This window comes from Citrus sinensis, chromosome 7 (assembly GCF_022201045.2).
Source record: "Citrus sinensis cultivar Valencia sweet orange chromosome 7, DVS_A1.0, whole genome shotgun sequence".
NCBI classification, from domain to species: domain Eukaryota; kingdom Viridiplantae; phylum Streptophyta; class Magnoliopsida; order Sapindales; family Rutaceae; genus Citrus; species Citrus sinensis.
Window position 1 is genome coordinate 20,264,927 of NC_068562.1, and position 27,574 is coordinate 20,292,500.

At 32.8% G+C, this 27,574-nt stretch overlaps 1 protein-coding gene across 1 annotated transcript; it reads right to left on the bottom strand.

Moving 5' to 3' along the window:
- Window positions 1-5,636: 5,636 nt before the first annotated feature.
- On the bottom strand, window positions 5,637-27,229 carry LOC102613336 (uncharacterized). The gene is made up of 19 exons (XM_006491842.4): window positions 27,133-27,229; window positions 26,923-27,035; window positions 26,602-26,820; window positions 26,395-26,481; window positions 26,004-26,087; window positions 24,900-25,107; window positions 24,148-24,233; window positions 23,733-23,964; window positions 23,087-23,210; window positions 22,874-23,010; window positions 11,301-11,409; window positions 10,542-10,584; window positions 10,136-10,307; window positions 8,138-8,208; window positions 7,911-8,004; window positions 6,877-7,089; window positions 6,584-6,793; window positions 6,074-6,451; window positions 5,637-5,972 (listed from the first exon to the last, which is right to left on the bottom strand). The coding sequence occupies exons 1-19, from the start codon at window positions 27,181-27,183 to the stop codon at window positions 5,847-5,849; spliced, it is 2,757 nt and encodes a 918-aa protein (XP_006491905.1). The 5' UTR covers window positions 27,184-27,229; the 3' UTR covers window positions 5,637-5,846.
- Window positions 27,230-27,574: the final 345 nt, after the last annotated feature.

Below are 27,574 nucleotides of genomic sequence, written 5' to 3' on the forward strand. Positions count from 1 at the left end.
CAATTATATTTCAGTGATACTACTAATGGGAACTTCTACTAGTGTTTCAGCATGTGTAAAGAAGATTCAATTTAATTGAGTATTTTTGCCAATGTAATTGATTAGCATTTTTCTTTTAGTTATAGGAGACATTTTAATGATCTAAAACTTGCTTAGCTTTTAATGTTTCAGTTGAAATTATAGTTATTTGATTGTTGGATTTAATTTTATTTGCTTTATTGTTTATTGGATTTTGTTGCTTGTCTTAATTCCTTGGATTATAGTTGTAACATGTAATATGATTGAGTTGCTATTTTAAAATAAAGAAACATTTACCTGTTATTTGATTTTTTTGTTATTTCCCTATAGTCTAGTTGCTTAAATGTCAATTTTACTTATGATATGATAATCTACATGCCATATTGTTTAATTTTATATTACCTGTTACTAGTTAAAATGAATTTGTGGGTAAATGGAATTTAGAAAATAAGATAGGCTTGACTTGTATGAGATATATGTATTATGCTAAACAATCTTATTGGATAAGCTGATTTGTTTTTTTTTTTTTTTTTCAGTGGTTCAAGATAAATGTTTATATTATATGTGTGATTAATTTTCTTCATTACTGATTAATCATTAATTGAATCAGGTAAACTAAGGTGTAAAGGGCAATATTTTATCTCTTCTTTTAGATCTAGGTACTTTGAATCCTTTTTTTTTTTTATCATTGAAGGCATTGGTTATATAGTAAAATTCAATTTCTTGATGAGCTAATTCAATTTCTTGGGGATCCAAGTACTTTGGCTTCATATTTGTTTTCTATTTTTCCTTAAGGAATAAAAAGGTACTTAGTTTGAAGAAGCACTTTGTAAATTCGTTTTCAAAAGAATATTTTTTTAGTTAATTAAAATTGAATTTTAGTAATATACTTTACAATTTCAATTATTAAAGAGATGATTGGTGGTTTTGCATATTGAAAATACTACAAAAGGGGATTGGAACATAGTTTGAGGGTTTTGTCTTGACATTGGTTGAGTTTCCCTCTCCCCTTCCCCTCGAAAGGAGTCATTTTGTATGAGATTAATTGCTAGGATGAGTCATTTGTATGTTTTCATATTAGATGTTGTATCATGGTATATATTGTTCATGTAAGAATGAATCAATAGTCCAGAAAATTTTGATCTTGTTAATTCTGGATGTATTTTTATCTTTCTCTTTATTTCAAAGATTACTTTATCATTAAATGAAAGTAGACATAAAGGTTGCATCGAACAATTATGCAAGTCAAGAGTAATTTTTATATTTTGAATATTTTTGTTAATAAATTCCTTAAAAAATATATGTTAAATTAAAAAAAAAATTGTTTACTTTAGATTAAAGTCCTAATTTTTCTGTTGAAAACAAAATATATTCGATGCTGCCTAAGAATTTAGATCATGCAATTGAAATTCTGAATATTGTTGTCTATTTTGTGGTTGCATTGTGTTTTCTAATGCCTTTTTTTTTTTTTGTGTGTGTCTAGACCCTTGAAATCCAAAATAAGCAGCAGCTGAAGTCCAGTTTGTGCAAGCTGTAAATTGATTTAATTTTTTGAAGTTATTTGGTCACAAGCTTGTAAAAAATTCTAATTGTTTTATTACATCTATTTAAATGAATGAAAATTTTAGTTTAGTTAAATTTTTAGTGCATCACATAAAATAATAGGGCATTTCTTATTTTATTTGCAAAGGAATGGCAACTATTTACTAATCAAGAGTAGCAACCAATTTTTTGTTTTTTAGAAATGAATTAGTCATGCCAAATTCATACAATTAAAGGTTGTTAGATTGTTATATTCTCTTAGTGCCAAATTAACTATTAAAAACTTTTAAAAATGATTTTAGTCAAGTCACGAAAAATTGAAGAACTAATTTTTTAATTGAAAATTTGACTTCAAATAATTTATTTTTAAGATTAAAAGGTATACTTTTGGTGTAACATATCGAAAGATCAAAAGTAAGTATAAACAAAATTAAGTTCAAGAAAAAGAAATCTAATCAAGTTAAAGAGATAGAAAAGCACAGCAATTGGCTGCATTCTTATATGGTATTATTGTTTAAGTTATACCAAATTAAGGAAATTATTTTAAAAGTAAAGAAAAAGATGAAAATAAATCTATAAAGTTATTTTAAAAGCAAATAATTCAAATTAATTAAAATGGAGACAAGTGTTCCAAAAGAATTAGAATTTTCTATTTTTTTAGTTAAAATTATCATGATATACTTGAAATTAGACATTTTTTATTTGAAATAGAATTTTTTTTTTAAATTATAAATTTTTTAGAGCAAAATGAGAAATGATAAATGAACAAATGTTTGTGTAATGGTCAAAAGCTCAAGTATGGATAATCAAATTAATGATTTAAATGATCTCTCAAAATAATGAATAACAATTATTTTAATCTTTTTTCTCTTTGAAATACAAACAAACCATTTTTGCCAACCTCAAAACTTTGATATAACATATTAATTTTCATGGTTCATGGAATAATCGTATAATAAATATATAATTTATTTGATCATAACCATTTGAAAAATAAAATGTTTGAGTGTAACAATTGCATGCAAAGCTGTTAAAAATAAATTTTAGATGAACTCAAGTAAATTAATTATTTGAAAAGAAATAGAATGGAAAAAATTTTAAATGAATTGATAAAAAAATTATTTTTTTAGAAGCTTGTAAAAAATTCTTATAAACAAATGGATGAAAATTTTGGTTTGGTTAATTTTTTAGTGCACTGGATGAAAATTTCATTTACAATTGCAATCATTCTCATTTGTTATTTATTTATTTACCGTTGAAGTTATGAAAAATTAAAGCAATTAGTTTGAAAAGTAAAGAGAAAGATGAAAATAAATGCATAAATTTATTTTAAATATAACTAAATACTATAATTAAAATGTTTAAATGAGAATAAATTATATAAAGATTAAAAGATTAAGTATAGGTACAATCAAGTTCAAAAGAACTCATGAAGTAACGAAGAAAAAAAAAAGGACTTAGATTAAGGACCCAAAATGTTGAAAATGATAAAGGGTTGTAATAAACAATTTTCAGTATTATATAGTAAATTGATATTTGTTAAAATAATAGGGGGTTAAATATAATTGGCCTTATTGATATTGTTGTTATTTTAAAAAAGTAATATTATTATTAATTGAAAAAAGGACCTAGAACATGCACCTATAGTGTTGGAATATAATGAAAATAATAGAATATAAAATCATTATAAAGTGTAAAAGAGTAGGAACAACTTAACCTAAAATTGGAAATAATTTACTAAAAAGTTGAAAAATCATAACAGAAAACAGGAATTTATGAAGTAAATTTGAATCATCACCTAAGATATTGGAATACACTTAAAAGAGTAGGAATATGTGACAAAAATTTTTTGGAAATAAAGTGGGAATTAATTAACAAAAAGTAGGAATATAAAAAATGAACTTGAGATATCTACTCAAAATATTAGAATTCAATACAAAGAGTGGGAATATAGAACCAAAAAATGGTGGAAAAATGAGTGGAAGAGCAGAACCTAAACTTTGGAATAACTTGATAAAATTTTAATAAATTCCAATGAAAAGTAGAGATCTGAAAAATGAACTTAAAACATTTACACAAATGTTGGAATTCAATAAAAAGAGTAGGAATATATTTCCGTGGAAAAAAGAGTTGAACATGTACCCAATAGTTGGAATAACTTATAAAAAATTTGATGAATTCCAATGAGAAATAGAGATCTTAAAAATGAACTTGAAATATTAACCCAAAATATTGGAATTTAGTAAAAAAAAAAAGGTAGGAATATATAACCAAAAGTGGTGGTAATAATAGTTGAATAGGTTAACCCAAAAGTCGTAAGTATCTATCAATAATATGATAAATTCTAACAGTGAATAAGAATCTTAAAAATAAACTTGAAACATTCATATAAAATATTGAAATTCAATTAAAAAAGTAGGAACAGAGAAAGTAGTGGAAAAAAGAGTTGAAAAGGTTGATCTAAAATTTGAAAAAAACTTATCAAGAATCTGATAAAGTCGAGTAGTAAATAGGAATTTAAAAAATAATCTTGAAATATCCATGCAAAATGTTAAAATTCAATTAAAATAGTAGAAATATAGAATCAATAAATAGTAGGAAAAAAGGTGAAAACACTTAACCTAAAAGTTGAAATGACTTGACAAAAATTTGATAAATTCTAATGAAAAGTAGAGAACCAAAAAATAAAGTTGAGACATTCACCCAAATTTTGGAATTCAATAAAAAGAGTTGGAATATAAAACCAAAAGTGGTGGGAACAACAATTGAAAAGTTTAACCCAAAAACTGTAAGTACATACTGATAATTTGATAAATTTCAACAATAAATAGGATCTAAAAAATGAACTTGAAATATCAACAAAAAATGTTAGAATTTAATGAAAAGAGTAGGAACATAAAACAAAAAATGTGGTGAAAAAAAGAGTTGAAGAACTTAACCTAAAATTCGGAAAGAGTTACCATGAATCTGATAAATCTAACAATAAGCGGGATCAAAAAATAAACTTGAAATATTTATGAAAAATATTGAAACTAAATAAAAAGAGTAGAAATATATAACCAAAAAAAAGGTGAAAATAAGAGTTGAATACCATAACCTAAAAGTTTGAAGGACTTGACACAAATATGATAAAGTTTAATAATAAGTCAAGATCTAAAAACTAAACCTGAAATATCCAAGCAAAATGTTAGAATTCAATGAAAAGAGTTGGAATATAAAACCAAAAAGTGATGAGAACAAGAGTGGAAGAAGTTAACCTAGAAATTGAAATAACTTACCAAGACTTTGATAAATTTAAACGCGAAGTAAGGATCTAAAAAGTAAATTTAATATATTTACCCAAACTATTGGAATTCAATAATAAGAGCAAGAATATTGAACAAAAAGTTGGTGGAAGAATAAGTTGGAACAACTTAGTAATAACTAGATAAAGTCTAACAGAATATAGAGATATAAAAAATAAAATTGAAATATCAACCTAGAAATTTGGAATTTAATGAAAAAAGAGTGGAAATATAGGACCAATAAATGGTGAAAAAATGAGTTGAAATAACTTACCAAGAATTTGATAAATTCTAATAGAAAGTATGGATGTAGAAATTGAACTCGAAATATCCAAACAAAACGTTGGAATTCAATAAAAATAGTAGAAATATAGAACTAAAAAGTGGTGGAAAAATAAATTGGAACAATTTACTAAAAACTAGATAAAGTGTAACAGATTTTAGAGATCTAAAAATAAACTTGAAATATCCACCTAAAAAGTTAGAAGTTATTGAAATGAGTAGAAATATAAAACCAAAAACTAGTGAAAAAATGAGTTGGAATAACATACCAAAATTTAGATAAATCATCAAGAAAATATAGAAATTTGAAAAATAAACTTGAAACACGTATTATAAATATTAGAATGTGACAAAATTAATAAAAATATAACCTTTTTGTGACATTTATAGTTTTTTTTTTATATTTTTTTGTACTATTTGTAAATTTAAAATTATCACAAATTTTTTCCTCATTTAATTACAATTTTATCCTTTTTTCTAATTTTTTAAATAATTTTTTCAGATTAAAAACAAATAAAAATATAATTTTTATTATATTAATCGGTTAAAAACCGGTTGTACCGGTTGCATGCCAACGCTGTATCAGATACAGCGCTGCATGGTAGGTTGACTCCCGTGTCTTTGAATCACTATATTTTTTTCGATACAGTACAAGACACAATTCTTCTAAATTGTTTATTCATGGGCCACCTGTCTCAACAGTCCAATGCATCTCCAGAATCACATCAGCCAATAAAAATTATTCTTCTTAAAGATCATGAAATCTCTCTCCAGGCAACTCAGCAGATCAATCACAGCTTCTGATTTGGATCCATTGAAGTGCTCCAAAATATCAAACAGTGGAAGCTGCAAAATTGGCATGTTGCAATGAGAAAACTTCGTAGAAAACACACGCACGCAATTTAAACGCAGACCACACAGACTGGAGCAGCCTCCTTGAAACTCACCCCCTCATCATGTTTCTGAAGCAAGTTTAACACGGAACTCGCTGTTGCCTCAAGTACAGTGAAACCTCCATCTGGGCAATCAACTCTTTGGCGTTTATGTGAACACAGCTCATCATCACCACAACCTACCGATAACTCTTGTACCTCGGCCTTTGTGACAGGAAGAGAAGTCATTTCTTTGTTATTGTATGCGCAGCCGAAAGTAACCATACTCTTTCCACACTCTTCAACTTCATGAGGTTCTTCAGCATGCCATGTCTCAGATGCCTTACTGGGAAGTTCATCTGTATTCCCCTTTTTTTGGCTAGGTGGAATCACTTCTGGAGAAATCCCACAGTTTTCCATAACCAGACAAGCCTTGATGTGTGCATAAGTTATCTAGCACCATTAAGAAAATATATTCCATTATATTCTCAAGTACATGACAGGGAACAAAGCCACATAATCCAGTAAGCACACAAGATTTATGGGGCCCAAGTACAATTGTTTAAACTGTCAAATGAAGCTTACATCGTCTGGTAATTCATTTTTGATAGGCTTCAACTTGTCTTTACAGCCAACCTTTGAAATAGCTTCCTGAATAGCTGAGAATATCTCATCTGTCAGTCCAACCTCATCACAGAGTCTGGTCCAATTAATATCAAATCCTTCCGAGACAGCCTCCAAAAGATAGTCGACAACAGTTTGTTCTTTTATTGGAGCTGACCTACCAGGGTAGTTCTATGAATAAAAAGTAGAAGTTAATGTATGTTAACATTCTAATCCAAAAACATAATCATGTTAAACAGTTCAAGAATTCCTACAGCAATTTTCTGAATTGATAGACCATCTTCATGCCACATCTTCCAAGCTTCACACTTCGCTGGTGTCAATTTTGTGCGAGTGTTGACTACTACATGCAGTTTTCTCGTAAAAGCAGTATGTTCACCTACTTTGCCATCCAGGGAAAGGTTTAGCTTTTGTGATAGGTGCCTAATAGTTTGAAGAAGATGATCCCCATGTGTAATTACAAGGTGCTGCAACATTCATCAGATTCAATTAGTTTTCCAAAATATGAAAAAGAGCAGCACCAGGCAGGCAATGGGTTTCATCTCTTTTGCTGTGAAAAAGATTGTTTTGTGAAACTTATGAGAGAGAAGTAAACCTTCACAGTTCTCTAAGCTTCATGATAACTGAATGAAAACAAATTTTATTACTTCTTACTTCGTAATCTACAAAGTCATTCTCAGGGATCAACAAAAGGTAGCACCAAGCATAATTACTGTTCGAGGGACTCAATATGTGAGCTTACTCCCAACCATAGATCTTTTTCTCCCTAGGAATTAAAAGAAAAGATACAGGTTAAAAAATCACGATATTTGCATAATACTTTTGGTTTGTTCACACCTCGTTATTTGTGGAAAAAATTCAGTTTCACTGTCTACTAATCTAAGTTTGAACATGAATTTATGTAGTTCAAATAAAGAAGGAAAATGTTCAACCCATGTTGTCACATATCTCCAGTTCTTGACTGGGTTATGACAATTTTGCATCGGCAATATGCGTAGATATGACAATTTTGCATCGGCAATATGCGTAGATATCCAGCATTGCCATCCTATTTCTAGCTTTTTGAAGATATATACATGGTAGTGTCAAGACTTATTTTACATATTTAAATCAAATACAACAAAAAAATTTATTATCCACATATCGGATTCCAAAATGGGAAAAGAGGTATAACATATGTATCAGTACCAACCTGTGATACTTACCTAGTTCCAAGCATATAAAAAGTAAGAGAACGAAACAAATATTTTGATATAAATTTGCTACTCTCTCAATTGTTAAGATATACCTGATTGACACCATCAATGTTTGCCAACCTTGCTTTGGTAGATGGCCTTGCCAATGCAATTTTTTTGATTGTTTGATCACCACATAGAGCATATCTGTGATGAGAGAATCATTTGACACCTCGTAAATGTAACACTCCACGATAATAAGAAACAAGCTTTTCATTTGTGGTGAATAAATAAACAGCTTTCTGAGATTGGTAGCCTTGCAGTAAAAAAAAAAACCTACGGAGCAGTTCCAGTGACTCTTGCAAGCTTCTTTCTCTCTTCCAAAAGCATATGATAGAGTTGCATGTCGGCCTGCGGTAGAGAAAGAAGCATTTGGGAAAATTATTAAATCAGCAACTACAATTTTAGCAACAATGATACAAGTGCACCTTGTGAAGGGATACTGTGAGACAAACTTTACGCAGTGCAGCCCATCAATTATAAATTTTAAGTTTCAGTATATATTCCAGAGTCAGTTTGGGGGTTTGAAGAAAGCAGCAAAACTCCAGGAAGAAGGGAAAAGATGTTCACAATTCTCGCTGATGAAATATTTCATTTAAGGAGTTTCTTGGCAGTTCCAATGCTGGATCATTGGAGCCCCATTTAGGATTACTTTTGAGAGGTTTAAAAGTTATTTTGGAAAGTTAAAAGTTAATTTTGGTGTTTAGTACATTTTTAAAAAAATCACTTTTAGCAAAATCACCTATAGCGGATTTTGAAAAGCTAAGAAAGAGTAGCATTTCAAAATTTGATTTTGAGAATCAATTTTATATTTAATACAATTTTATATACTTCCTAATATATATTATAAAATTTCAAAATTATCCTTATTCAATTAGGAAATAAAATCGTTACATTTAAAGAGATTATTATTATTACCGGTTATATTGAGATAACACAATATCTATATATATATTTTAGATATCAATAAAAATAAAAAAATTTATTTTAGAAATCAATTATATATACACATAAAGTATTATTATATACACCTATTCATAACTTATAAATAAATTTTATTGAACATTATATCTATTTAAGTCATTTGCATTCTTACAATATTTTAAAAGTGAGATTTACCAAATGCATACGACTGTTTTTAGTATTCACAGCACTTATAAAACTTCACAGCTGATTATTTTTAAGTAATTATTTTAAAAGTTACAGCATTCTCAAACTGGCCGTAAAGGAAGAATCAGAGTCACAACTGAAAATAGAAAGGGACATGGATTGCTTCAGCCATTAATGACCCAGCAAACATTCAGGAAATGAAAGATCAACATTTTGAGCAGTAAATAAGCAGTTTTTCTTTTTCAATATCTAATTTTGTTTTATTAATTAGCTATAATTGTTGTTTCATATTGAGGGTCTCGAGCTGTACTTCGAGTGGTTTATTAGAGGGGCTATAGTGCTAAATATGTTGTTCCAGTCTTCTAGAGGTCTTGTTGACTAATACTTGAAAGCTGATGGAGGTGATGCCTTTTGGTTTCCAAATGCTCTCTTAAATGATCTGGGTGAGAAATTGTTCTGGGTGTTCTCAGGTTTACATTTTGCTGGTTCTAATTCTTAGACCTTTGTTGTCTTGATTAAAAAGCAGTATTAATTAAAAGAAAAGAAAATGATAGTGAATACTATGCTAGAAGAGCAAAACACTTCAAAATAGTGGGGAAAGTTATTACAATTCCAACTAACAGTGAATTATCTACCACAAAGCAAGACAATGAGAAAGTTTAGCCTAAAGTGCCATTCATATGAAGCGATCAAATTGTTTGAAGAAGCCAATTCTGAGCAGGAAAATGAGTATTTTTTCAGAGACAGAAAATGAAGCTTGCAAATATTAGTATGTTAAATATGGATCTAGGTAAGTAAAAATAAAAATAAATGAGAACCCATCCGAAGTACTAGAATGAGTAACAATACTTGGCTCCAGTCTTGCATCAAATTTTTCATCCCAAATGATTTTTCAATTAAGATGGCATTGTCATATTAGTCACTGCATCTCATCAAAAGACTTGAAACAAATAGTATTACTCTTCTATAATTCTCAAAATAATGAAAAATGCAAAGAATTCTTGACAATGGTGGTAAAAAATCTGGCCTCTGGTTAGGGCATGCCAGATTAGTGGAATTTCAGTTCTGACCTAAGCCCGACTTCTTACCCTCATTCTTAGAGACTCGATGCAATGCAATAATAAAACAATGATCAGAATAGAATAAAATAACACTTAAAATCACAAACCTCAGAAAATCCCTCATTTTCCAAAGTAGCCGAACTCTTCAAATCCCCAACGTTGCTTGATATGGTTTCATGTTCCTCGGCATCAACCATTTCCCCATTAAATGTCAGAAGTAAAGGTGGTTGATGATCTGGTCTTGCAGAACCAAGGTATTGCTTTCCTTGTTGACTGACACTGATGCATTAAGGAACAAGATTTTGTCAATTTTTGTGCTAGGAATTATTTATATGTAGGTGTAAAAACTGTACAGAATATGAGGTTCACAACTAATGATATTAGCTGGGCATGAGAAAAAGCAATAAAGAACATAACTGCTGCCTAAAAATATTAGGTGGGCATGAGAAAAAGCAGTAAAGATATAACTGCGGCCTAAAAATTAGCAAATAACGTAATTGAAGAACATAATACCTTACAGTTCTGTATACATCTTTGATGGTCTCTGTCAGATAACCTGTATTAAGTAGCAGCTTTTAGTTTAAGACATTACTGATCTATTACATAAACTGAAAAGTTAAAAAGACAGCATATTTGCAATCAAAGTTAGAATAAACATTAAATAGATAATCAAGGGACCCCCTAGCTCTTCAGTACTCTTCACATATATGCTTTTTCTTTTGGGTTAATTTCAATTTAACTCATAATAAATTGACTATCTTCAAAATATCCCAAATTATTATAAACCTCAATCTACCCCCAATTATTGTTAAGAAGATTTTTTCCTGTATACGTGCCCCCATTTGTCCTAATCTTTTGAACAGTAATTGGCGGTAAGTTGAGGTTTACACTAGTTTGGGTGATATTTTGAAGATAGCCAATTTATTAGGAGGTAAACTGAAATTAACCCTTTTCTTTTCAGTTGAGGCCTTTTTTCTTCCAGTGGCATTTACTTCCATACCCCAACAATGAAGACATATATGCAATGTAACTTGCCCCTATCTGTGATATGGATAAGGTGTAATCACAAGGAAAACTGAAACCTATGCGCAATATGATGATGTCAACGAACTATAGCTGTCAGATTCAGCAATGGTTGTTGCTAGATACTTTATCTTAAGATACAAACCTAGGCCAACATGTCAGAAACTTACTCACTGCATTAAGCTACAATAAATAATCAGCAGTAATTCGTAAGACTTTCAATGGAAACTCAGGTATTCCATCAGGTACCATAAGAAATTAATTGGTAAGCGAGTGTTTTCCACCAATTTGATGAGTGATCTTTCCCAAGTCCATGAAGCAGGAGCTTGTCAAACTGAGCATCAACTACTTTTTTTGACTGTAAAAAAAGTTGAAAAACTATCAGCAAAAGAAGCTATGAAAAATCAAGAAATAACAAATAATAATGAATATGAACCATAACAAACTCATTTTTTCAACTTCAAAGCTGGTGCATCATAGAAAACTGCTCATGGAATCCAGAACATGATGAGGAAAATACCTTATTCTGGATGATATTTTAGTTTCGTTATTTGAGAATAAACCAGATCAGTTCTCAAATAGGATTGATTAGGACTTCTGAGTATATGGAGGGCTGTAAATTACAATTTTCTGAACTCACAATTTTACATTCTTCCTCTTCAGTGAAACTTAGAATTCCAAGTGAAATTAGTTTGTTTACAGAATTTAAGAATTTGTCCACAAGAACGATATTTTTTCCTAATCATTTCTGCCATATGAAAGCACTGTCAATGCAGTTCTGAAACTTATTGCAAACTTACTTGCCAGAAACTTTAATCCTTATGTACAAGAGCAGAGCTTTCTTGTTCGGGAATTTATCATACAGTAGGAAACAAATAATTAATTGTTAAGTTACCACTTGACTTCAAAGATTAAGCTATTTAAATAATGGCTGCATCAAAAATATTTAAGATGTAACACTCCTCTCACATGTATGTGGAGAAAAAAAAATGAAAAAAAGAAAAAAAGAAAAAAAACACCACAAACACAGCTAGTTATAATTTTTAATAAGGGTGGGGTGATTTGCATCCTAAATGGTGCTATGAACACCTTCTTAGTTCTTACTCAAAACACCCACTTGTTAAATTTAGAAAATGAACTTTTACACAAAACACCTTTAAAAATACCAAAACAATCCTCAGTTAAACTCCCTTTTACTTTTTTAAACCATGAGAATAACTTTCGTACGCAGGAATTTAATCAAGCGGAGAGAATTTGTTTGAAAATCTTGAAAATAACAGGAACTGACAAACTTCTCATAGTTTTAAAGTGGGAGAAAACTAAATTATTTTTCATACTTAAACTTCCATGCTTGAAAGGCTGCAGCAGGAATGGGCATTGGAAGAAAATATGGTTGGTTTAGAAAAACTCTTTCTCCATTAAGTGTTCGGCTTACTCAAAAATTTTAATTGTTTTAGAAAATTTTAAAAGTTCAATGCAATCCTCTTCTATCATCTTGAGTCCAGTTTTACAAGGATATCTGTTTCTATTATGTTTGTAAAACCATTTTATGGTAATGGTTAAAACTAAATGGCAACATGAGATCAAGTTTTAGATTCATGATATTGGAAATATAATAAAATTACAGTTTACGATTTAAATGGATGTAGTGAATGTGTGTTAATGGCAATATATTTTAAGTTGTTATATAAGTTTGTCCTTAATAGTGAACTAAAACTACGGGTATTTCTGTAATACAAAAATCATTGAAAAAAAGGAAATAAAACATATTTTAGAGGGCAAACAGCCTAACCTAATAATAACGAGAGATTCATACACAAGACCACTTGGTCAGATTCGCTCCAATGCCATTTTAGGCTACTGCTAGACTCAAAATCTTAAGCTAGTAGGTAAGGGTCTAACTATACTATTTAAACTCTACATAAACAAGAGAGCAAAAAGGCAAGAGATGGTAAATAGAAATTGTGGAAAAGTCACTTGTTTTCTATCCTATTTTTAAGGAAAAAAAGATAGGGATAGAATTTCAGTTTTTAGATAGAGTTTGTTTCCTTGTCTCTTGGTCTATAGTTAATTGTTCACTTTCCTACTCTTGCACGTAGTGTAGTTTAGAATCTATATATGTATTATGTAATCCTATTGTAAAAAATAAGAAAATGAGATACATATTGCTTCAATAATTTTCTCATGGTATCAGAGCCGCTCTTTGATTCTTGGGTTTAGTTTTCAATTCTATTTGAATACCAATGTCAAAGAATAGCGAGCAAGAAACTTTTGAGTTATCTTTAGAGCAGTCACAACATCTACAACCATCAATCACGTTTCTAATGATAATCCATCACTTTAGATCATGTTGGAGATTTAGTCAATTAATTGTAAATATTTAGGTGTATCTTTCCTTTATTATTTGATTTAGTCATAACAAGAAAGCATATATTAGGGAGATATTGTAGGATTAGTTTACATAATTTAGAGATTCTTTATTTAGTTTCCTTTTTAATTAGCTTTCTAAGTGTATATATTCTGTCAAAGTTAATGAGAAAGGATGAACAAGAATTATTAATTCATCAGTATTCTTGTTTCATGGTATCAGAGCTAGGTTACTAGTCAGTTTTTTTTTTTTTTCTGGAGAATTGCTAAATATGACCTCAGAGGTGTCTTCCACCACAGCAGATCAAGCATCTGCAGGATCCATAACCGGATCCTCATCTACACCGTCTTTTGACAGCCACTCTCTGCAAATTACACAGCACAGGCTTAATGGACTGAATTTTCGAGAATGGTTTCAATCCGTTATTCTTGTCATCAGGGGTAGAGGGAAGGTTGGCTACTTGACAGGGGCAATGACACCTCCTTCGGACACAGCACCAACTTATAGCACTAGGGAAGCAGAAAATTCGCTTGTCATGGCTTGGCTCATTAATTCTATGGAGCCAAGTATTGGACGAACTTATCTGTTTTACAAGACAGCAAAGGAGATTTGGGAGGCAGTCCAAGAAATTTATTCTGATCTTGAAAACACATCTCAATGTTTTGAGATTCGATCAAAGATTCGCAACACCAGACAAGGAAATCTCACGATCACTGAATATTACAATTCCTTAATGGAGTTGTGTCAGGAAATTGATCTTTTTTATGAGATGGGATGGTCCTGTACTACTGATGCAGAAAAATATAAGAAAATGCTTGAGAAAGAGCGTATTTTTGATTTTTTGCAGGGATTGAATCTGGATTTGGATGAAGTACGTGGAAGACTGCTCGGGATGAAACCTTTTCCAACCCTTCGAGAATCGTTTGCTGAGGTAAGGAGAGAAGAAAGTAGGAAGCGTGTGCTCCTTCCTTAGAAGCACGAGGCTCGGCTCTTGTAGCAAACAAACAAGATGATGGTCATGTATCTCAGTTGAGGGACAGGATCTGGTGTGATTATTGTAAGAAGCCCTATCACACTCGTGAAACTTGTTGGGACTTACATGGCAAGCCACCTGATTGGAAACCGAAGAAGCAACGCAAGCAAACCAAATCAGCCAATATAGTGGAATCAGATTCAAGCAAAGTTGCTAGATTTAACTTCTCAACAGAGCAAGTGGAGATTCAACAGCAACTTCTCAATCAAACTAAGGTGTCAACGGGATCTGAGAGTCAAAACTCAAAGATTCCTACTGCAGCTATAGCACAAACAGGTAAAATAAGTCAAACTTTCCTGTCAAAGTCACAGCCAGCAGGCTATTGGATTGTAGATACAGGGGCCTCTGAACATATGATTGGGTCAATGAATGTCCTTGAGGATTATGACAAGTGCAATAGCAGGATAATGTGTGGGTTGCGGATGGAAAAATGTCACCTGTAGTTGAGAAGGGCACGGTTTGCTTACCAAATATGATATTGAAATCAGTTTTATATGTGCCCAAATTGACATATAATCTTTTGTTAGTTAGTAAGTTAACAAAATATATGAATTGTGTTGTGACTTTTTTTTCCTCTCACTGTGAATTTCAGGATTGTTCTTCGGGGAAGATGATTGGCATTGCTGAGAAAAAAGATGGTCTATACTACTTCTCGGGAGTTGGGGATTCCAATAGAGTTAAGTCACAAAATAAAATGTCCATGTCAGTTGTTTCCAACTCTGATATTATGCTATGGCATCAACGCTTAGGGCATCCAAGCTTTTCTTATATGAAAGTTTTGTATCCAAATCTTTTCGTTAATAAAGAAAATTTTTTGTTTCAATGCGAACATTGTGTTCTTTCTAAACAATCCAGAGTCAATTATCGGCCACATATATACAAACCCTCAAGACCTTTTCAGTTGATTCATAGTGATATATGGGGTCCATCCAGAACAATCAATTTAACTAGAACTCAATGGTTTGTCACTTTCATAGATGACCATACTAGGGTGTGTTGGGTGTACTTGATGAAAGATAAATCCGAGGCATTTTACTAGTTTCAAAAGTTCCACAAATTTGTCCAAAATGTTTTTCAATCCAATATAAATGTCCTTAGAACAGATAATGGAAGGGAGTATTTCTCAAATGAATTTAGCCAATATTTGGGGAATAATGGGATACACCATCAAAGTTCTTGTGTTAACACACCAAAACAAAATGGGGTTGCCGAAAGAAAGAATCGACATTTGTTGGAAGTTGCTCAATCAATAATGTTCACTAGTTCTATTCCAAATTCCTATTGGGGTGAGGCAATTCTCACATCCACATATTTAATTAATCGTCTACCCTCAAAAACACTTCAATTTAGAACTTCTTTGAGTGTCTTCCTTGATCATTTTCCAAATATAAATTTTTTCAACTCGTTGTCCCCAAAAATATTCGGTTGCACAGTGTTTGTCCATAATAAACAACCCAACCAAAGCAAACTTGATCCCAGGGCTCTTAAATGTGTATTTGTCGGATATTCTCCATCCCAAAAAGGGTACAAATGTTATTCTCCTTGTCTCAAAAGATTTTTTGTCTCATGTGATGTAACTTTTTTTGAAAATTAGCCCTTCTATCCCAACAACCATCTTCAAGGGGAGAATTTTGATGAAGATGGTCATTGGGATCCTAGTCTATCTCTTCCAATATCACAAGATGTCTCATTTTTTCCCATAAATTCTACCCTAATAGAACCAGGAAATGTCAGTGTCCAACCACCTCTAGAAAACTCAAGTCCAAGTCCATTTCCTATCACTAGTCCTATTTCGAGTCACGGTCAAGAGAGAGAAGCAATTTCTGAGAGACCACTTCAAGTTTACTCTCGAAGGCCAAAAGCTTCTCAGCAAGACCAATCATTGAACCAAGAACTAGATCCTAGAGTGAGCAGTGACCTGGACTTGCCGATTGCAATACGGAAAGCAATAAGAACATGCACAAAACATCCTATTTCCAATTTTCTAACCTGCACAAAGTTATCTTCTGGATTTAGAGCCTTTATAGCAAAGATCGATAGTGTGGTAGTTCCAAAGAATATCCACGAGGCTTTCAAAGATCCAAAGTGGGAGAAAGCTGTGCAGGAGGAAATGAGAGCATTGCATGATAATGGAACTTGGGAAGTAGTTGACTTACCAAAGGGTAAGAAAGTGGTTGGAAGCAAATGGATTTTCACAGTGAAATATAAGGCAAATAGAGAGGTAGAAAGATATAAAGCTCGGTTAGTGGCACAAGGCTTCACACAGACATATGGGATTGATTATGAAGAAACATTTGCTCCAGTGGCCAAACTCAATTCTATTCGGGTCCTCTTGTCCTTGGCAGTTAATCTAGACTGGGAACTACACCAACTCGATGTAAAGAATGTTTTCTTGAATGGAACTCTTAATGAAGAAGTGTATATGAAGATTCCACCAGGATTTCAGTCTGAAAAAGAACGAGGTAAAGTTTGCAAATTGAAAAAATCATTATATGGTTTGAAACAATCCCCACGTGCATGGTTTGCCAGATTTAGCTCAACTCTCACTTGACTAAAGTACACTCAAGGGCAGGCTGATCACACTATCTTCGTTAAGAAAAGGGAAAATGGAAAAAAGGTCATTCTTATTGTATACGTAGATGACATCATACTTACAGGTGATGATAATGTTGAGATTCACAGGCTCAAGAGTCAACTGAAGGAAGAATTTTAAGTTAAAGACCTAGGACCTCTAAAATATTTCCTCGGTATGGAGGTTGCTAGAAGTAAAGTGGGTATTTTCATTTCTCAGAGAAAATACACTCTTAACTTACTAGAAGAAACATGGAAGTTGGGGTGCAAACCAGTAGGAACTCTACTCAAGAAGAATTGGAAAAGCAAGATTAAAGATAATGAGCCTTCAATGGATGTAGGAAGATACCAACGCCTAGTTGGTAGACTGATTTACTTATCTCTCACACGGCCTGATATTGCATATGTTGTGAGTGTGGTGAGTCAACACATGCATTCACCTACTCAGAGACATCTAGAGGCTGTAAATCATATTTTGAGGTATCTCAAAGGAACTCCAAGAAGAGGACTAATGTTTCTAAAAACTGAGAGCAAGAGTATCGAAGGATATGTCGATGCAGACTGGGCTGGAAGTGAAGATTGTAAGTCAACTTCAGGATATTGCACCAAGTTGTGGGGTAACTTGGTTACATGGAGGAGTAAGAAACAAACAGTTATGGCAAGGAAAAGTGCCGAAGTTGAATTTCAAGCTATTGCACAAGGAATGTGTGAGGTTATATGGCTGGAAAGATTGATGCAGGACTGGCAAATCACAGTTTGCTCTCCCACTAAGTTGTATAGTGATAGCAAATTTGCCATCAGCATTGTGAACAATCCAGTCCAACATAATCGAATGAAACATGTCAGAATTGATTGAAGTTTTATCAAGAACAAAATCGAAGGAGGAGGTATCGATTTATACTACATCTCTACTCATGCACAAGAAGCAAATATCCTCACCAAGAGTCTACCCAAACCAACTCATGAAAGGCTTCTCAGCAAGCTTGGAATGCAAAATATCTATTCCTAAGCTTGAGGGGAAGTGTTGGAGATTTAGTCAATTAATTATAAATATTTGGGTGTATCTTTTTCTTTATTATTTGATTTAGTCATAACAAGAAAGCATATATTAGGGAGATATTGTAGGATTAGTTTACATAATTTAGAGATTCTTTATTTAGTTTCCTTTTTAATTAGCTTTCTAAGTATATATATTCTGTCAAAGTTAATGAGAAAGGATGAACAAGAATTATTAATTCATCAGTATTCTTGTTTCAGATCACAACCCATAAATTGAATGGTCAAAATTTTCTTCATGGTCCCAATCTGTGAAGATGTTTATCAGAGGTAAAGGGAAGATTGGTTACCTTACTGGTTCAATTAAAAAACCAACAGAAGAAGACCCAAAATTTCAAACTTGGGATGTTGACAACTCAATGATCATGTCATGGTTAGTGAATTCAATGGAACTAGAGATAGGTCAAACTTACTTGTTTCTGCCAACAACAAAGGATTTGTGGGATGCCGTCACCAAGGCCTATTCTGATTTGGGAAATTCTGCTCAGATTTATGATCTAAAAATCAGAATTCGAGAAACCAAATAAGGTAGTCAAGGAGTGACTAAATACTTCAATATTTGGAAGGGCTTATGGCAAGAATTAGATCAGTACTATGATGGTGAGTGGGAATGTGTTGTTGATAGTGCTAAATACAAGAAGACGTTAGAAAAAGAGCGTGTATTTGAATTCTTAGCAGGTTTGAGTTCAGACCTTGATGAAGTTCGTGGGCGAGTACTTGGCAAGGAACCTCTTCCTTTTACCAGGGAAGTGTTTTCTTATGTACAAAGCGAAGAAAGTAGAAAGAATGTGATGATGGGAGGTTCTTCAATAGAGAACTCAGCCTTGATCTATGTTACACTAGAAGCTCTACTAGTTGGTGGAACAGAAAACCTGAAGAAGAGTGATGAGAAGGACAGAGTTTGGTGTGATTATTGCCACAGGCCAAGACATAACAGAGATGCATGTTGGAAGCTTCATGGAAAACCTCCAAATCTGGAAAACAATAAATTCTCTGGTAAACATAGTTGTGGTTTCCAAGTTGTAGGGGAGAATTAGCCGACAACCAACACTGGAGAATCCGAATCTCAACTCTTCACTAAAGAGCAGTTAGAGCAACTGTGAGGTTTCTCAATCAGTCACAATCTCTCCCAAATCCTTCATCCTCTAGTTCTTTAACCCAGAAAGGTAATAATTTCACTGCTTTAGGAATTGTTTATGAGAAAAAAGATCCATGGATCATCGATTCAGGAGCAACCGATCGTATGACTAGCCATTCTAAATTATTTTGTTTATATATTCCATGTTCTGGTAGTCAAAAAATTATAATTGCTGATGGTTCACTATCTTCTGTAGCAGGAAAACGATCTATTCCTCTCTCCACAAATTTGTTGTTAATATCCGTTCTTCATGTTCCTAATTTGTCTTGTAATCTTTTATCTGTTAGCAAAATTACCAAGGATCTTCATTGCATTGCTAAATTCTCTCCTTCCTATTGTGAATTTCAGGACCTGTGTTTGGGAAAGAAGATTGGCAGTGCTAAAGAGGTAGATGGTTTGTACTACTTCGAGGAGGATGTTAGTTTGTATGGAAAAGCTCAGGCAGCAAATAATGAACTAACTTTCTCTATTGAAGATGAAATAATGTTGTGGCATCTCCAATTAGGTCATCCTAGTTTTTCTTATTTACAACATTTGTTTCCTTTACTGTTCAAGAACAAAAATCTTTCTTTGTTTCAATGTGAAATTTGTGTATTGTCCAAACATCATCGTGCATCTTTTCCTTCACAGCCGTATAAAAAATCTGCACATTTTTCTCTCATACACAGTGATATTTTGGGACCCTCTCATGTTACAAATATTTCGGGGACTAAATTGTTCATAACTTTTATTGATGGCCACACTCGTGTTTGTTGAGTGTACTTGCTTAAAGAAAAATCAGAAACTGCAACACTTTTTAAAACCTTTCATACCATGATTCAAACACAATTTTAAGCAAAAATCCAAGTCTTTAGAACTGACAATGGGAGAGAATATTTTTCTGCTGCCCTTGGTCATTATTTCATGGAAAATAGCATTGTGCACCAATCCCCTTGTGAAAATACTCCTCAACAAAATGGTATTGTTGAATGAAAAAATCGATACTTGTTAGAAGTTGCACGCTCTCTTATGTTCACAAATAGGGTGCCAAAACAATTTTGGGGTGAAGCCATTCTCGCAGCATCATACTTGATAAATCCCAAATCTTTAATTTTCAGTCTCCATTAAATGTTTTCACAGAATTCTATCCTACCGCTAAAATTTTCACATTTTTACCACCAAAGATTTTTGAGTGCATTGCTTTTGTTCATGTTCATACACAGAACAGGAGCAAACTTGATCCTAGGGCTTTAAAATGTGTATTTCATGGCTATTCTCCTACTCAAAAAGGCTACAAATGTTATGATCCATTGTCTAAAAAATTCTTCGTCACAATGGATGTCACATTTTTTTAAAATAGATCTTTCTTTTCCAAAACTTCTCTTCAGGGGGAGGGTCATACTCAGGAAGATCATTTTTGGGAATTATCTCTTCCAATGCCTATTATGTCTTGTGTACCTCATGTTCCTTCTACATTGCCATCAACTGCGAATAATGAAAAATCATTAGAGAGAGTTCCAGAACCAGATCTTCAAGTCTACACACGACGGAACTTGCAGGTAACATTCATTCTAATCCTCTCCTCATTGCCAAGACTCGGATCCAAACACAGGCAACTTGGAACTTGTAGGTAACATTCATTCTAATCCTATTTCAGAATCTGTTTTAGAAACTATAAATGATCTAGATGTTCCAATTGCACTACGGAAAGAAACTAGGTCTTGTACTCTTAATATAATTTCTAAGTATGTGTTATATCATAGATTATCTCCATTTTTTAGAGCTTTTACAACTAACCTGTCTGTCATAGCAATTCCAAAATCTATTAGGATGCTCTTTCTATAACAGAATGGAGAGATGCTGTGTATGCAGAGATGAGAGCTCTTAAAAAAAACAAAACTTGGGAACTAATCAAATTACCAGAAGAAAAAAAATCAGTGGATTGCAAGTGGGTTTTTACAGTTAAATACAGAGCAGATGGGTCACTTGAGCGGTACAAAGCTAGGCTCGTTGCAAAAGGTTTTACACAAACATATGACATTGACTACCAAGAAACATTTGCTCCCGTGGCAAAGATGAATTCCATTCAAGTTTGGTTGTCTCTTGCAACAAGCTTAGGATGACAACTACAACAGTTAGATATTAAGAATACGTTTCTTCATGGAGAGCTTGAAGAGGAGGTATTTATGGATCTACCACCAGATTTTGAGAATGAATATGGTATTGAAAAAGTGTGCAAGTTGAAGAGATCACTTTACGGCTTAAAACAATCTCCTCGAACTTGGTTTGACAGATTTACCAAATTTGTTTGTAGCTTTGGATATTTACAGAGTCAAGCAGATCATACTATGTTTTTTAAACACTTCACTGATGGTAGTGTTGTGATTGTCATTTTATACGAAGACAATATTATCTTGATTGGAAGCAATGTAATAGAAATGGAAAATCTCAAAAAGGTTCTTGTTAGAGAATTTGAGATTAAGGATCTTGGACCCTTAAGATATTTTTTGGGCATGGAAATTGCAAGATCCAGTAAAGGCATTTTTGTTTCTCAAAGGAAATATACTATAGACTTGCTCAAGGAAACTAGCATGTTGGGATGCAAACCTGGAGACACTCTTATTGATCCTTATCACAAATTGGGATATGCAACTGAAGAAAAATCAGTGGATAGAGAAAGTTACCAAAGGTTGGTTGGTAAGTTGATATACTTGTCTCATACTAGGCCAGACATAGCCTTTGCAGTAAGTGTTATTAGTCAATTTATGCACTCTCCATGTAAAAAGCACTTGGAAGCTGTTTCCAAGGTTCTCAAGTCTCTTAAAAAAAACTCCAGGAAAAGGCCTATTATTCAAGAAAAATAACAATGTACAAGTTGAAGTATATACTGATGCAGGTTGGGCAGGATCTGTTATTGGTAAAAGGTCAACTTTAGGGTATTGCACATTTGTGGGAGGAAACTTGGAGGAATAAAAAGCAATCAGTGGTTGCAAGAAGCAGTGCTGAAGCTGAATTTAAAGTAGTAGCACATAGTATTTGTGAACTTTTGTGGTTAAAAAAGCTACTTGAAGATTTGAAGATTATCATTGATGTTCCTATGAAGTTGTGTTGTGACAACAATGCAGCAATAAACATTGCTCATAACCCTGTTCATCATGACATAACCAAACATGTTGAAGTGGATCGTCATTTTGTCAAGGAGAAAATAGAAAGTGGTTTGATATCCATGACCTTTGTTCCAACAACAAAGCAACTAGCTGATGTTCTTACTAAAAGACTTCATAAATCAAGTTTTGAGTCACTGACTAGCAAGCTGGGAATGATTGATATCTTCGAACCAGCTTGAGGGGGAGTGTGGAAAGGTCACTTGTTTTCTATCCTATTTTTAAGGAAAAAAAGATATGGATAGAATTTCAGTTTTTAGATAGAGTTTGTTTCCTTGTTTCTTGGTCTGCAATTAGTTGTTTACTTTCCTACTCTTCACGTTATGTAGTTTAGAATCTATATATATATTATATAATCCTATTGTAAAAAATAAGAAAATGAGATACATATTTCTTCAATAATTTTCTCAGAAATTTTACTTTGACTGGAGCTACTTAATTAGTCAGTGAACTATCCATAGACAATGCAGAAAATAAGCAACAAATATGCTACTATTGGGGCGGAGTACCTACTCGAGACCCACGAAGAACATCTATTGGCATATTAAGACCCCAGTAACCTCCACATGCTTGAATAGAAGTCATCAAAAGATACGATTCCCTTGACATGTCACGTTCCCTGTTTGAGACCATGCAGTTATCACAATTTCCTGCAAGGAAAAACATAATAAGCTGCATAGTTGTTAATAATGATTTAAAGAATATTTATGACGACTGGTGCAAGACCACATGTTTCGGCTGAATAAGTTTCCCCAAAATGATTAAGCAAGAACTTCCTTCTGCAAGTTGTCAGTAAACAATATCGTTGTGCAGCAAGTAGTGACTCCATAATAGCTGTTCTTTGATTTTCCTGGACAACAGTAGACCAAAAACTCCTCTTTAACAAAAGACAATTATGAGAGATAGCTTTTGTAGTTCAATATGCAAAGAGTAGCCCATTCTAAAAGCAAGGATGAAAATTCTATAAAAACTGTAATGTGAATGCTTAAATTAAAAGTTTAAGATAGTAGGTAAACTCCATCACACTCCCTCATGCCAGATGTAACTCATTCAATAAGCTTGTCAAGTGGATTGGGCGCAAGCCAACTTCACTCTCCATGAACACAAACTAGAATGTCAAACTTGTTATAATTCTGTTTATTAATAGAATGAGAGTTTCAAACAGAAGACCATAAGGTCAATATGCTTTGTTATCATTTCAAAGCTACCACTTAACCTCGATAAAAAGGAATATATAAGCTGTAAGAAATATAATTGAAATTATATGCATAATCTTTTAAGCCAATATGAAGCAGAGTAAAACAAATTGCAAAAAAAAAATAAAAAAAAGGAGCTTTGTTAAGTTTTGAACAAAAGAGAGCAGATATTTTACTGTTTGAGATTCTCCACAGTAGAAGTCGCCCTTTGCAAAGTTGCTTCTCGCATAATAAAGCCAACAGACAGAGGCTATACCATCTCTACCACATCGCCCACTTTCTTGATAATAGGACTCTAAAGTCTTTGGGCAACCATAGTGTATCACATGCCTAACGTCAGGCTTATCAATGCCCATGCCAAAAGCCATAGTGGCAACCATAACACGAATTTCATCTCTAATAAATAATCTAACCAAAAAAAAAAAGAAAAAAGAAAGAAAGGTTCAACTTGGTTTAACAAGTATCAAAACAAATACTGCTAAAAGTCAAAATGGAAGGAAGGTAAGGTGAGAGAAATTTATCAACAGCCTGATCAAATACATCACAACCGGAATCACAATTTCATACATACAAGGGTTATAGATTAAATACCTATGGGCCTCTTCACGAGCTTTACTGCCCATTTGACCATGATAGGTTCCAGCCTTTACTCCCAACTGCTTAAGTGCCTTGGAAATCTAAAGAAAATACATTGATTGAAAAGGGCACAGGTAAGCCACTGTCATCATGAGAAATAAACTTTATAGGAAATGTCCAATTAAGTATAAAATGACACTTTTACTATAAAATTTTATTATTCTAATATATTTATGATGTAAAGAACATATATAATTGTTAAAGGAAAGCTGTAGTCAAAACTGTAATTATCTCCTCATGTTATTGAACATATGCAGTTGGAACACCTTCAACACAGTCCATGTACATCTATAGCACAGTTTCAAATGCTTCACACACTCTAGGATGAAAATGTAATGCCTATGTGACATAAGGTGCGTTCAAAAGCACCACACCTACAACATGGCTCAAATTGTGATTGAGTGAACCTTGGCCTCGTCCTAGTTTCCAATCAATATGAAAGATTTTGCTTTTTTTTTTCCCAGCTTAAAATGTATGCATTTTATTCTTATAACTAGAAATTTTCATTTCAAAGCTTAAGTGATTGGAAGTATCCTGGCATAGTGGATAATGTTATGGTTACCTTGGAAATGACCAAGAAATAGCAGTGGATTGTTTCGAAACATGCAGGTTTAAATTTCAACAGGACATGTGAATAGGAGGCAGAATGGCTTATAAAGGACAAAAGAGAGGGGAGTGGGAAGCAAAAAGAAGAGAGGGACTGAGACCTCCTCAACATCTTTGATTGTCATGCAGTAAACGATGATAGAGCCGGCACCAGCAACAGACTTCAAAATTTCTTGCACAAGCTCATCCACAAATGATTGACCACGATTAATAACTTTAACTCCATAGAAGAGATTTTTTCGATCAAATGATGCAATTGTAACATATGGATTCTTCAATTTGAGGGAATTGATAATGTCAATACGGACCCTGAAATATGCCAAAACAAATATAAATTAAAAAAATTAAAATTTTCTTATTCTGATAAAACACATATAATCAGTCCAAAGAACAGTTTAAAAGCATATAATACTAAAAAAACAGCATTACAATAAGTACTAGTGTCCGGAGGATGATCAAATGAGGAAATTCTTTAGCAATACTTTTATTGGAAAGAATTTGACACCAGTATGACATAACAATACTATCAGTAATTTACAGTTTTCTTCTAAATCAAATAGATTATAATGTTCTACTGTTTTAGATTAACAGTCATAAGAGGAGATGGACAAAGAGCCAGGTCTATGACATGTCACAAGTTCTAAATGCTGACAATAAGAAGACGGATATTGATAAATAAAGGAAAAGTTATGATAACTACAATCTCAAGTTTTTCATTACGTCTTTACAGCTACTATATATAAAAAGAAATGCCTGAATGTCCAAGCCTGCACAATAGAGCAAGGGCAGAGAAGTCAAAAAATTTTCTGATTATGATACAAATCAGAAAATTACTTTAAACCCGAAACTCACAAACTACAACATTGGCAAGAAAGATTTCAAATTGCATAACTAAGTAAATTATATTACTACCTGCATAGGTATAAAAAGACAATTGATAATTGATAATCATCTTCCTTTCTTTCTTTTTATTTTTTCAAAACTCCTGGACCCCCAGCTCAAAATCTGAGTCCGGGACTTCCACCAAATGTTAGGAATTCTATGAGACAAGCCAGAATAAGACAATATGAAGATTACCTTAAGTTCAGGCCGTGAAAATAGACAATTCGAAAAATTGAGAAGAAAATGAGTGGCACAATTTGCATCAGAAGGGATGTTAATACCAAATCAGTGTGAAATTCACTAGCAATAACAGAGGTACGTACTTTTCAGTAGCAGTTGCAGTTAAGGCAACAAATGGAACACCCAGAAGAAAGGTGCGTAACTTGTCTAACTGCTTGTATTCCAACCTGAGCATCCAAAATTTAGGATTATTTATAATAAGAAAATACTGAAAGAGATGCTTGTCAACCATTAGGTAAAAGAAAGATGTTTCAAAAAGTAACGATGACCTGAGTGACACACATGAAAAATCAGTTTTTGAAAAGCCAGGTTCATAGAGTGAGGAAGTAAAATAAAATTAAAATGTGAAGCAACAAAAAGACCATTGGGAGATGGCTCAATCGACACTCTAATACATTTAAACCCCATAAGCATAAATTGTTCAGAGAATAAAAAAAAATCATATTTTAAGGGATAAACAAGAGAGAAAGAAACCTAAAATCATGGCCCCATTCTGATATGCAATGTGCTTCATCCACAGCAAACAAACAAACTCCCGCCTTAAGCAATTTTGACCAGAAGCTGCAGAAATTTATACAAACAAATAAATAACATTCCATACAAAGTTGATGAACAAAAAATAAAACTACAAAATCAAATAATGAGATAATGATTGCATTGGATGCTATGCACATAGGGTACCTGATGGGAATTATGCAAGCTTTTTCTGGAGTCATAAATAATAACTGAAAATAACCAGTCTCAGCTTTTGTCTGGACACTGGAATCAGTTTGAGCACTTCCAAGAAACTCAGCATTGATGCCCCTCTGTTTTAAACTCATTACCTGATCTTGCATCAATGATATAAGGGGGCTTACAACTAGGGCGGTCTTTCCAGTAACTAATGGAGGAAGCTGATAGCTGGTATTGTTAATAAAACAGAAGAAAATTTAATTTGTGAACTGAATACTCAAAAAGTGATGCAAAACGAAAGTGGAAGTGTAATTTTAATAAAGTTGTTACCATAAAGACTTGCCACTGCCAGTAGCCATGACCACCAAACAGTCTCTTTTCTCTATAATTCTTTGAATAACATCTTTCTGGTATGGGCGGAACACCGAATACCCAAAGTATTTCTGTATAAATCATAAAAAATTTGCATGCAATATTACAGAGTTAGTACAAGAAAATGCGCTTTTATAATCAGATTTTGATTTCAATTTTTAATTTTACCTTGAGAGTAGACTCCATTTCTCCTCTCTCAGTTTCGACGCTTCGTCTCATCTCCTGCGTGCGCAATTGCAACCTGAAATTGAACGGGGATGATGAGAAATAATAAAATATTTTATATTTATAATTAAAATAAAATAATAATAAAAGTGCATTCCCGCCTTTTTTCAGGTTGGGCCTGATTGCGGGCCTCCCACATTTGGTATTACTATTGACACCCATCGAAAGCTGTTGTTGAAACTTGAAACTCCGTTGTTCTGCACCTACCCTTGTAAGCGTGACTAAAGCCCGTTTGGGACTGCTGGGGCTTTCGATAAACTCACTACCAATCAGGCCTAAAATTTACATTACAAGAACTCAGCAGTCTACGCTCAATTAATTGTCTCTCTGTGAATGGACAATAAATATTGAAACGTTTTAATTAATGAAAAAGAAATATATAAAG